Consider the following 13,075-nt stretch of genomic DNA (forward strand, 5'->3'; position numbering starts at 1 on the left):
TGAGAGCTGCGCAGGGCTGACGGCTGGCCAACACAAAACTAGTATTTTGGGGAGGAAGGAAGAGTAATAGATCTCGTATCTTAGGCTTATAAAATAAAATCTGGTCTTCAGATGAAGGCTATCTTGGAATTAGGTTTGGCCATTCTCTGTTATGCTTTTGAGGTTTTTTTTTTTCTTTTTTCCTTTTGAGTAGTAATGTAAACTAAGCCTTCGTTCCCTAGCCAGACATGAATTTAGTTCCTCCCTCCCCCAAATTTAAGACCACTTTCACGAAGGAGGGATTCCATTTAGATAACAGGATTCTGTCCTTGCCCTACTCAGTCATATAGTCTGAGCTACAAATGAGGACCATTTAATGCTTCATTTGATCTTAATTAATTTCAGTGGGGCCTGTTTTAAATGGGCCATCCCCTACCATCTTCTGCAGTGTGTTATTTAGCTCAGCAGGAATGAAGTAGCTCTTTTAACTCACCAGGGTGTGATGACCTCAGTGAGACAAGCATTGTTAGCACTCTGTAAAAAAGCTATTTTTGAACCATGTTATTTAGAAGTCATTGCTGTTCTTTGTTGCAAAAGAAGTTTTGCAAGAAAATGGCCTTTGTTCCCAGTAAGTTCATCTATAGTGGTTGGTAGGGCATGTACTTTCAGTGTGACACCACACCATGAGCAACCCAGTATTTGGAGGGAGGATTGGCCTCTCTCAATGGGAGGGTGGATATGGGGCAGGAAAGAGCACTGCTGGGAGAAAGTAGAAGAAGCCCTGACTGTAGCTGAGTCAGCAGAATCTCTTTTTTCAACAAAACGTTTGGTTTTCCCTATAGGCTTTGGGGTGGAATCTTAAAAACTAAATCCTTGTCAAGATTTAAAAGAGATTTGTTATTGGCAGGATGTGTGACTGCCCTCCTTGTGTGTAGGTGTGTGTTTTCATGATTTTTGTAACTGCCCTTCTATAGGAGAAACCTACACCTACGACTGGCAGCTGATTACTCATCCCGAAGACTACAGTGGCGAGATGGAAGGGAAACATTCCCAGATCCTCAAACTATCCAAGGTGAATTTGCCTCCTCTCATTTGTGGGGCCAGGGAAGAGGTGCTGACCATTTTCTAAAATGTGTAATGTAAAATTTTCTGCTCACACTTAAATCAGGAAGTCTTTCAGAAGTGAATCCTCCAAAAGTCTGGCTGACATCCAGTATTTGTTAGTGTATGACTCTCAAATGTTCATTTATGGTGAGAAGACTGTATAAGCATGGTGGTGATAGCTGAAAATATACACTAAACAGCTTTTAAGGGTAACATAAGGATTTTAGAATTTGGGAGATAAGCTAAGTTTTTTGCGGCCACAAGACTGTGTAAATTGGCTCAGTCTTTTTTGAGATTCAGTGTAGTTATTAAGAGCCATAAAAATGTTCATATTCTTTGGCCGAGCATCCTCATTCATTCATTCATTCTTTCTTTCTTTCTCTTTTTTCCATTGTTCATTGTATACTAGTTATGTGTCAGGCATTGGAGATTTACCAGTGAATTGATCAAAATCTTCACATTCAAGGACAATAGAGTCTCATGGGTGATACTGAGCAGAAGCAGGCAGTTATAACAGGGGATGCACTAGGTTGGTGCAGGGGGTATTGAAGCCCCGGGGAGTTTGATTTCTTAGAGTTTGCCTGGCTTGGTCATGATGGAGTGCTGGGTAAAGGATGGAGTGCAGATACCCCATGCAGGAGAAGCAATATATCCATTGGGCCAAATATTAGAGGGAAAATGTGGGAAAAAGGGAATTCCATGTGGTTCAGTGTGACTGGACCCTCTAGCATGAGAAGAACAGTGGCACAAAGAAGTCAGAGAGATGCAGGGATCAGATCACACAGAGTCTTACACCAACCTGAGGACTTAGAAGCTTATCCATAGGGACTAGGGAGCTTTTGAAAGGTTTTAAACAGCAGAAAGACTTATTTAGATTTTCAGTTTAGAAAGATCACCCCGCCTGCAGATAGAGGAGGTAAGACTCAAACCAGGGAAACCAATGGAGAATCTGTTGAAAAATGTAGGTGTGAGATGGTAATAGCCTGAGTATAAAAAAAACCTAAATAAATAAAGTTTTATTTTTAAAATTGTTTTCATTTGAGAGAGAAAGAGTGAGCATAAGTGGGGGAAAGGGGTAGAGGGACAGAAAGAAAGAGAATCCCAAGCAGGCTCCACGCTCAGTGCAGAGCCTGATGTGGGGCTTGATCCCATGACCCTGGGATCATGACCTGAGTTCAAAATCAAAAGTCAGATGCTCAACCAACTGAGCCACCCAGGCACTTCAAAAAACTAAATAAATAAAATAAAACTTAAAGATCACCTGTTGAGTTCCTACCATGTGCCAGACATAGTGCTAATTGTTTTATGCACTTATTTCATTTTATCTTCGTAACAACCCCAACATGTGGGTATTAATATCTGTTTTACAAATGACAGAACTAAAAATTAGAAAAATTAAGTGATTTAGCCAAAGTTCATGCTGTTATTAATTGGTAGATTTGAACTGGAACTTTCCATTCCTGAAGCTCTTGCTTTTAACAGCTGTGCTGTGATCGTTGAAATCTAAGGTGATGGCAATGTGAACAGAGAGAAGTGAGTGGATGTGAGAAATATTATATGGAGGTCGACTCAATTAGACCTGGTGATCAATTAATTGGGTGGTGGTGTTGAGGAAGAAAAGTCTAGGATAATTCTAGCCTTTTGGCTTAGGCACCTGGGTAGATGTCAGTGCGATGGTGGTGATATTCACTGAAATGAGGAACACAGAAAGAGAAGCAAGTTTGGGTAGGTTTACAGATGATTAAGTCATTTTTGGACAGAGTGAGTTTGAGGTACCTGTGAAACATTTGAGTGGAGGTGTCCAGGAAGTAGCTGGGATCAGGGACTAGAGATCAGGACACAGATCTGGGCTAGAGAGATAAATCTTTACAGCAACCTCAAAGAAATGACACTGACACCATGGTAATAGATGAGATCATCCAGAGATAGTGCGTACAGTGAAGAAATAAACAGGTTGCAATTAGAATCCTGGGGAATGTTGTCCTTAAAGGTGTGGAAGGAAGAAGAAACTGAAGGAAATGAGGAGTGGACAGAGAAGTGAAAGCCAAGAAATAAAAGCGTTACAAGAAGAAAAACGTCAGAAATGTTAGTCAGTTAGCATGTTCTCAAAGAGCATAATTCAGAAGAAAGGAAAAACCTCATTTGTCTGAATGATGTTCATCACAGCATAAAGATCTGGAAACAACCCAAATACTCAACAATGTGGAATGCCTATGTGATATGACACAGTCACTCATGTACTATTCTGTAGCTTTAAAATGACCATTAAAAAGACTGTTATACTGAGGAAAGTGTTCATGTTACATGAACAGAAGAAAGAATAATAAAAAGCTTGATGCGGGTTTCTCTTTCCGATCCACCATCTGCAGTGGAACCACCGCCAAGTTGCAGATTTTCATGAAAACCCATATGAGGAAGATCATCACTCTCGAGGTTGAACCCTTGGATATAATAGAAAATGTAAAGGCCAAGATTCAGGATAAGAAAGGAACTCCTCCTGATCAGCACAGACTGATCTTCTCTTGCAAGCAACTGGAAGATGGACATACTTTATCTGACTGTAGCATTCAAAAGGAGTCCACTCTTCATCTTCTGTTGCGACTTTGTGGTGGTGCTAAGAAAAGGAAGAAGAGAGAAGCCTGGGTGACTCAGTCGGTTAAGCATCTGACTCTTGATTTCAGCTCAGGTCGTGATCTCCAGTTTGTGGGATCAAGCCCCGCATCAGGCTCTGTGCTGACAGTGCAGAGCCTGCTTAGGATTCTCTGTCTCCCTCTCTGTCTCTGCCCTTCCCCTGCTCGTGCTCTCTCTCTCTTTCTCTCAAAAGTAAACATTTAAAAAAAAAAAAAAAAGAGGAAGGAAGGAAAGGAAGAAGTCTTACACCACTCCCAAGAAGAATAAGCATAAGAGAAAGAAGGTTCAGCTGTCTGTCTTGAAATACCATAAGGTGGATGAGAATGGCCAAATCAATCACCTTCATCTGGAGTGCCTTTCAGATGAATGTGGTGCTGGAGTTTTTATTACTAGCCACTTTGGCATTATTTTGGTAAGTGTTTTCTGACCTGTTGCTTCAATAATCTGGAAGACAAGGAATTCTATATGGGTTAATAAAAGACATGAAATAACAAGAACAACAAAAAAGCTTGATGCACACCTTGATTTTAACTGGACCCTGAAAGTCCAGTTCCTTGACGGTAGTAATCTTATTCATCTCTAAACCCCAAGCCTAGGATAATGTCCAGTACATGATTGGTTCTCAGTAAATGTTTGCTGAATGAATGAACTACTTAAAAACTGTTTTTTTTATATGTGGTCAAGGATTGGAAGGAGAAGAAATACAGTTACCTGATGTGTTAAGACAGTGGGATTGTGGGTGATTTTCTTTATATTATGTTTATACCCTTAGTGGAAATCAGGAGGGAAAAATATTCAGATATTTGGGAGCTATTTGGTAGTTTTACAAAATGGTTTTCTTTGCACAGATGATTATTTTAATTTCATAACTCTGTGAAATAGGATGGTTGGGCCCTTAATGTTCTTCTGAAAAGAAAATGGGAGTATAGAGATATTGAATTCCCTTTTGTTGTTCTAGAGTCAGCTGGTAATAAGATTCACATTAAAAGCTATGGTTTTTTAGTTTATAATTCATTGTTTCATCTCCTTAGCTAGTTTACTTTCTCCATTTTGGAAACAGTGCAAAAAAGAGAGTTCAGTATCAGCATGGCAAGTTCAGATACATGTGTTATTTTACATAGAATTGCTGTTCTTTGTGGTTGTCTTCTTTCACTCCCGCAGCTTACTCCAGGCCTGTATGAATTCAGAGTGATTGTAGATGGTCAAAATACCCATGGGGAAGGCTATGTGAACGTGACAGTAAAACCAGGTATGTGTTTCCAAGCTGTGGCTGAGTCTCCATTGCTCCCTCTGCAGGATTCCCAAAGAGGGGGAGATTTGACTTGAGGGGTTTTTGTTTCCCATTCTTTTTTTTTTTTTTTTTTTTTTTTTTTTAATATGTTCACTGGGCAATTCCTAGTTCAATGTAGTAAAAGATTAAGGTGGCAGAGTATATACTTTGGTTCTAGTTGGAACATTTGGCTGGGTGGAGAAACAGTAGTCACATGGCCCCCAGTGCAGTATGGCCTGAACGATAGCCTGTCTGTCTGAGAATTACTTCTCCAAGTAGGTCATGCTGAGAGAGGACCATGTGTTGTGATTAAGAGACACAAGAAAGCCAGGAGCTTAGGAGAAGTATGTAGAAGGAGAATCAGCCAAATGGCTGGCTCTTTCTGATCTCTTTCCAGATACGGGTTTTGCACACAAAATTCCTCATTTAAACCTTGCCAGTCTTCTTTCACTTTGGAAACCAAATCCCATCATTCTTTTTTAACTGACCCACCATTGGTAAATTACAGTGCAGTAGCAAAGTATCTTGTTTTGCATTTTCAGGGAAATTTGGGGGAAGTTGGAAAATGGTATTTTCTGCCTTTGTTGGCAATAGATTTTATTTTCTCTTTGTTCCTTGAACTTTGTAACCAAGGTAGTCCTTTCACTTTATTAAAAATGTGTTTAACATCAAGACCATTGGATTATTTCTCAAAAGGCCATTGGGTTTTTAGCTCACAGTCACTTGAGTAGACAGTGTGGTTTGTGACCCTCCCATCACTCAGGCCTAGTCACCTCACACACGATCAGCTCAGGGATGGTTGAGAAATCTCCCATTGTCTTTTTAGCATAGTCCGTGCCAAGGAATAGTTTGCTTGCCAAGGCCTTTAGTGCACAAAGCTTGTTTGTTATCCACCTCTACTCAGCTTGTGCTGCTGTAGTACTTTTCATGAACAAGACAGCACCAGAGCCTATCTTCAGGCCTGGAAGAGGGTTTAACACTTCCAGGTATCTTATGGTAGAATGGCAGCCTGGTCTTGTGACTTTCTAATTTGGTGATGCTGCAACCAATAAATCAATTATGTAATGGAAGCAGATTTATAATCCATTCACATAGGCCTGCTCCTCCTCTAATTTAGAAAGCCCCTCTTCCAATTTCTTCTGGGTCATTTTCCTGCAGAGCCTCGTAAGAATCAGCCTCCCGTTGCCATTGTGTCACCACAGTTCCAGGAGATCTCTTTGCCAACCACTTCTACAGTCATTGATGGCAGCCGTGAGTATTTGTCTAGACGTGATGTTTTAGAAGAGCATTCACTATGAACTATGATAGAAAAGTCTGGTAGAAGATTCAGGGCCAACTGTGTCCACATTCTGTATAGGCCCATCTTCTTGACCATGTTATGGGAGGACTGCCCATCTCGAGCAAATGATTAGGAAGTAAAAAACAAGTAAAGTAAAAAACAAGACAGACCCCATTTAAAATCCCCATGTTTGAAGTAATACTTCTGCTCTCTTGAGATGGTAAGAAAGTGGAATTGAGCATATACTTAGCATTATTTTAGTATGAAACTTCCTGGTTTTCAAATTTGCTTAGATAGAGTCACCATTTTTAGCTATGGAAACAAAGCTCCCTCCTCTCATAGCAAGGTAAATAACTGAGGGTCTTGACTGAGGAGCTCTCCCCAAGCCCTCACTGCCTAACAAGGCTCTTGTCAGCCTCCTCCTGGAGAGACTCGCAGAATGTGCTCCATGCCCCGGCCGGGCTCATTAACATTGTACCCTTCAGAGTAGTGTCCCCTGGTGGATGACATGAGAAGACTCTGGGATCTCTGCCACTCGTCCTGGCTGCATGCGAAAGAGGTTTCAGGCCTGTCATCTCACCAGAGTTTGCTTGGTTTCCTTAGAGACCTCTTAAGGCCCCATTACACTGATTGTCTTGGCACCAATAGCGGCTTTTGGCGGATGCAGTCAGAGCACTAGCAGAAGAATCTCTAGCAAGGTTAAACATTTCATTATGTTACTGGCGAGAAGAGGAGGGTAGAAGAATAGCAGGCAAAGAGAGAAGGGAGAACAAGAAGCAGCACTTATGAGAGAAGTACAGAGGGTTCACATAGTACCATTTTACTTTATATTTTTTAATAGGTCAGTGTTAAATTGTAAGTAAAAGCATAAAGAGAAGAGTCACTACCATCCTTGTCTCCCAACTGTCCAGTTTTCCTCCAGACTATCAACGGTATTATTTTATGGTCTTTCTAGAGGCATTCTATGCATATGTATGAAAATACATATACAGTCTTTACGATAGCACATAATACTTTTATGTACAATGTTTGTTTCTGTAGGTTGGAGAATTTTTTGAGTCAGTACATGAAATAGTGTTTCATTTTTTTTTTCTCTTAATGATTACATAGCCTTCCATTACATGGCTGTATAATGTCGTCATATGGCTATATACTTGTTTTCATTCAATCTCTGTTGATGACCATTAGGTTATTTTTGGTCTTTTGTTATTACAAAGAACGTTGCCATAAATAGTCTTGTAAGCGTGACATTTAACACATGTGCAAATATACCTGTAGGATAGATTCCTCAAAGAGGAACTGCAAGGGCAAAGATAAATTGTGCTAAATTACTCTTTATGGAGAGGCTGTATCTCATAAGTCCACCATGACTTGCGAGAGGGCCTTGCCCCACACCTTTACCCATAGTATGTGTTATGAAACTTTGGTCTTTACCAGTCGGGTGGGTAAAAAATATAGTACTTGCAGTGTAATTTAAATGTGCATTTCTCTTATTTTAAGTGAGGCTGAGTATCTTTTCACGCGTTTGAGAATTTTTGAGTTTCCTTTTTTCATACAGTAGCATTTTAACCAGAGATTGCCTGTGTTGGAGACCTTGGATAACTACGCAGTGGAATATTCATAGAGAGGCAGACTGACCCAATACTCCTAGGGAAGAAACACTCTGGAGAGATAGTTTGTAATTTCATGAAGCTTTCCTAGCCTCACATCTCTGGGAAGTTGCCCTAGTTTGTGTAAGCTGGATAAGTGCTGAGACCCAGTGCTTTCATGTTGTAACTGATGTTTCTTTATGGTCAAGAAAGCACTGATGATGATAAAATCGTCCAATACCATTGGGAAGAACTTAAGGGACCTCTGAGAGAAGAGAAGATTTCTGAAGATACGGCCATATTAAAACTAAGTAAGCTCGTCCCTGGGAACTACACTTTCAGGTAAATTAGGATCCTTCAAGTTTACCTTAGGCTGTGTTTTTCCCTTGTGGGTTTTATGTTCCTCTAGGAGTAACTCTGACAGATATCAAAGTCATTGTAGATTTAGTTGATGATACAGCCTTCGGCTCGATTAGTTCTCTGAGTCCTGTGGTGATTGTGGTCACACCAATGATAAGTTTTTAGGGCAGATGTTCTTGCATAGTAGATCAGGATCCACCACAGTTAACCCTTCTCAAAGCTGCACCTGGCACATCTCCAAACATTTTTTTTTTAGGATTTCTGTCATTAAGTGAAACGGCTCACCTTCCTTTGCCTTTTCTCAGGAAAAATCTAGAAGGAAACTACCTACTCCTATCTTGTCCCTTCCCTTTGGTAAATGTTCCCTCAGCTTATGAGATCTCAAAATCTTTACTTTTGACCAGTGTTTTATTTCAATATGATTTCTAGGATCTTTATCTTTTGGGGCGTTTTGAGAGAATTTGATTCAAAGATAGTCCTGGGAACTAGTGTCAACTTTATAGGATGTTATTAATAAGAGTGTGAGGCTGACTCTAGAGTCATCCTCTTTATGTTTGCAAGACTTCTTGTATGTTACAGAGCACTTGTGAGTATCATACAAACATTGTATGTACATGATGCCATCCTCATTTTACATCTGAGAAAAATGAGGCTCAGTGTATTTACTAACTTCTCTAGGGTCACACGTTTCAGCTAGGTTCTCTAACCCTCAGGTCAGGGCTCATTCTGTTCCACTCCTTGACTTGACCTGTACATATTTTGTTTATGGTTCATTGAATGCTCTACTCAATCTGTTGGAGTTCTGCCCATCCTTAGCGACCTGCTCAGTTTTCTACGGGTCCTGAGACTCCTCCAAGAGAGAATATGTCTCTCCCCGAAACTGTTGCACTTGGTGCCTCTATGTGGCACCTACCGTGGTGCAATAGTTCATTCATGGGTGTCTGTCTTCCCCACTGGATCTGCGATGAGTCAAGTTTTAGACACTACCAGAGGCACAGTGATAAATGTCCTAGCACAACACCTGCCATGTAAATAAATAGGACTTAGCACTCTCATTGACTCAAGACCAGATGATTGAAAGACAGCTGCCATTCAACAGGGTTGGAACCTTCTCATTGGCTTAAAATGAAAATGTGAGTTGGTTTTTACCTTAGATTTCTAATATAGGAGCTTTAGCATTTATGAAATTTAGCTTGGGCCAGGTTGATCTTTTTTAAAAAGTAACAATAATAGCTACTATTTCTTGAACAATTATTGTGAGTACTGTTCTGAGCTCTTCCCATGCAGTAGCTCATTTAATCCTATTATTTTGTAGATTAAGAAATTTAGGCACAGAGAAGTTAAGTAACTTGCCCAGGGTCACACAGGCAGTAGGACTCGGGTCTGCACTTTTAACCACAGTATTTGGGTGGATGCAGTATTGGGGGTGATTCTTTTTTTTCTAACCTTCAATCTGTGAAATGATGAGGGTTTGATTAGCATTAAGATCCAGTCTGTTTGGTTCCACTCACCTTTCCTTCTCCCCTGTGTTCATATGGCAGTGGCCTCTTTCCCCGGCCCTGTAGTCAGCTGCTAATTGGGTCCAGTATCCTTGCATGGAAGCCCGGGACTGTTTAAGGTGAAAGAATAACGGGTAGCTGCCCTTTGCCATTTGTCTGTAACTTACTTTTGTTCTGAAATAGGAGACAAATAGGATATGTTTAAAACAAAACAAAACAAAACAAAAAAATGTGAAAACAACAAGGAAACTGGAAAAAGAGGAAAGATTCTGTGGATTTTTCTTTTTTGAGATGTTTGTTGATTTGCACATGTCTGTTTGTCTGATGTTTTTGTGCTCTTCTTCTAAAAGCCTCTAATACCAAAACTCCCCTTCAGGCCATGGGTAGAAGGTGAGGCTGTGGGGCATAGCCCCACAGGTGTCTGGCCCTGTCTGTGGCTGGCAGTGAGATTTAAACAAACGACATGTCTTTTCGATGCTTTTCCTCTTTCTGTCAGCAAAATGGAAGGAACCCAAACCTCCTTGCTTGCTTATGCTCACATTTGGAGGTGGCAAGAGAAGCTTTAGGCTGTTCAGCTGGAAGGCATCATTTAGGTAAAAGCCTGCTCTTATAAATGAACATTTTTTTTTTCTCTTGCAAATCCTATTTCACACTGGCACAAACTGTGGGGCTGTCGCGTAGGAGAATTCATTTGCATCTCGGGCGCCTGTCTTGCCAGAGCCAGCCCTCCTGGTCCATCCTCGAGGTTGTCCGCCCGGGGCACCCCTTCTTGTAATGTGTGCACAGAGGAGGGCCTGCTGCAGTCAGCTTGCTCTACTTACTGGGATGCCTCTAAGCCCCACAGCTTCAAGGGCCAGGGATTATCTGTTCTTTTTATTTATTTATTTTTATTTATTTTTTGTTTTTTTTTTTAATTTTATTTTTTAAAATTTACATCCAAATTAGTTAGCATATAGTACAACAATGATTTCAGGAGTAGATTCCTTAATGCCCCTTACCCATTTAGCCCATCCCCCCTCCCCCACCCCTCTAGTAACCCTCTGTTTGTTCTCCATATTTGAGTCTCTTATGTTTTGTCCCCCTCCCTGTTTTTATATTATTTTTGTTTCCCTTCCCTTATGTTCATCTGTTTTGTCTCTTAAAGTCCTCATATGAGTGAAGTCATGATTTTTGTCTTTCTCTGACTAATTTCACTTAGCATAATACCCTCCAGTTCCATTCACGTAGTTGCAAAGGCAAGATTTCATTCTTTTTGATTGCCGAGTAGTACTTCTTGTGTATATATACCACATCTTCTTTATCCATTCATCCATCGATGGACATTTGGGCTCTTTCCATACTTTGGCTATTGTTGATAGTGCTGCTATAAACATGGGGGTGCATGTGTCCCTTCAAAACAGCACACCTGTAAGGGATTATCTGTTCTTAAAGCTTGGTTTCTGGGCTTTGCAGTCACAGAACTGGGCTTGCACCTTGGCCCACTGTATAGCCCTGGGGAGATGACTCAGCCTCTCTCAGCTTCCCGTAAAGTGAGATTAAGGATGCCTGCTCTTGGGGCGCCTGGGTGGCTCAGTCGGTTAAGCGTCCGACTTCAGCCAGGTCACGATCTCGCGGTCCGGGAGTTCGAGCCCCGCATCAGGCTCTGGGCTGATGGCTCGGAGCCTGGAGCCTGTTTCCGATTCTGTGTCTCCCTCTCTCTCTGCCCCTCCCCCATTCAAGCTCTGTCTCTCTCTGTCCCAAAAATAAATAATAAAACGTTGAAAAAAAAATTAAAAAAAAAAAAAAAAAAGGATGCCTGCTCTTTACGGTTGTTGTGTGGGCCAGACCAGACAATGCTCGTGAAGGCCCGAGCACACAGAACACACAGTGTGGGCAGTGGGCCAGAACAGTGCTGGTGACATACTGCCTGGATTCAGGTCCTGACTCTCTCTGCCTCAGTCTCCTTGTCTATGTGAGGAGTAAAGTGAGGATAGTACTTCATAGAGCTGTTGTGAGGATTTAGTGAGATAGAAAGCACCTGGAACAGTGCCTGGCACTCAGTCAGTGTTAGCATTTAGTATTATTCTGTCTTTCCAAGAAGAATGGGTAAAGATTTGGTTACCATTTGGTACCCCTGCTGCCTTGGTATTTCTTAGCCTCAATTTTCAGTCTTCTCAGATACATTCCTCTTCCTTAAGCCCATCCCTGACTGCACTGCTTTCTCTGCCCTGATAGCTTGACTGTAGTAGACTCTGATGGAGCAACCAGCTCTACCACTGCGAGCCTGACAGTGAACAAAGCTGTGGATTATCCCCCTGTGGCCAATGCGGGCCCCAACCAAGTGATCACCCTGCCCCAAAACTCCATCATCCTCTTTGGGAACCAGAGCACCGATGATCATGGCATCACCAGCTATGAGTGGTCACTCAGCCCAAGCAGCAAGGGGAAAGTGGTGGAGATGCAGGTAGGAGGGAGCGGCTTCTGCCTTCTCTTGCCCAGGGGAGTCAGAGCTCCTAGGCTGGCTGCCCTACGGAGGCTTCTTTTTGCCCCATTGTAATTACCAAAGTCAGATTTATATAGAACATTGAAGGTTAGAATTAAAAAAAAAAAAACTTAGAAAATTTAAGGGGCCTTTAATGAACACATTAGCAAAATCTTTGTCTTTAGTGTTTAGTATTAGAGAAAAAGATGAGATGAAAAAGGGGAGCTGTTCTAGAACAGTTCCAGAGAGTCAGTCTACTCTGATGCTACAAGGGTGCAGATCTTAATGAGCTCTGCCACAGATTGGAGTAGCCTGCCTGGCTAGATGGTGAGCATCTTCTCTCGGGAGATATTTAAGAAGAGACTAGATCTGTCACCAGGCAGGTAATGTAAGTAAAACTGAATAGGGCCTTTGGCTAATCATACAACATAACCCCTGACTGAGGTGGCCATCTGTGCCTCAGGTCCAGCTGGTTGTTGCCACATGGAAATATGCTCTCATATATTCCTAGATAGGCCAGCTTTTCAAGAGAAAATGGAATTCTAGACCTTTATGTGAAAATTTCCAACTTTCGGGGTGCTTGGCTGGCTGCTGTCACTGAAGCATGGGACTCTTGGCCTTGGGGTTGTGAGTTTGAGCCCCACATTCAGTGTACAGATTGCTTAAAAATAAAATCTTAAAAAAATTAAAAAAAAAGAAAATTTCCAACTTCTAAGACACTGCAGGCCAAACACAACGCCTGCAAGCTAGATTCAGCCCAGAGGCTGCCAGGTTTTGCTCACTCTTCTAGAGGAAGTTCCTGCATTGCCCTAAATTGGGTATAATGTTCCTTCTGACACTGTGTTTCCAAATCGGAGGCATGACTTAAAGCTCACATTTCACCTGGCTTTTGTTTAGATATGA

At 41.5% G+C, this 13,075-nt stretch overlaps 2 protein-coding genes across 4 annotated transcripts in view; both read left to right on the top strand.

Moving 5' to 3' along the window:
- Positions 1-13,075, top strand: part of KIAA0319L (KIAA0319 like) — a 95,395-nt gene that overhangs the window by 60,885 nt on the left and 21,435 nt on the right. For all 3 annotated transcript variants that reach the window (XM_047869062.1, XM_047869061.1, XM_047869063.1), the window contains exons 6-10: positions 954-1,051; positions 4,876-4,963; positions 6,143-6,235; positions 8,062-8,194; positions 11,926-12,154. In XM_047869062.1, coding sequence (XP_047725018.1) covers positions 954-1,051; positions 4,876-4,963; positions 6,143-6,235; positions 8,062-8,194; positions 11,926-12,154 — 641 coding nt within the window. The remainder of the gene's footprint in view (positions 1-953; positions 1,052-4,875; positions 4,964-6,142; positions 6,236-8,061; positions 8,195-11,925; positions 12,155-13,075) is intronic.
- LOC125171869 (ubiquitin-40S ribosomal protein S27a-like) lies at positions 2,270-4,850 on the top strand. The gene is made up of 2 exons (XM_047869068.1): positions 2,270-3,710; positions 3,949-4,850. The coding sequence occupies exons 1-2, from the start codon at positions 3,388-3,390 to the stop codon at positions 4,139-4,141; spliced, it is 516 nt and encodes a 171-aa protein (XP_047725024.1). The 5' UTR covers positions 2,270-3,387; the 3' UTR covers positions 4,142-4,850.

Source organism: Prionailurus viverrinus, chromosome C1 (assembly GCF_022837055.1).
Source record: "Prionailurus viverrinus isolate Anna chromosome C1, UM_Priviv_1.0, whole genome shotgun sequence".
In the NCBI taxonomy this organism is placed as follows: Eukaryota; Metazoa; Chordata; class Mammalia; order Carnivora; family Felidae; genus Prionailurus; species Prionailurus viverrinus.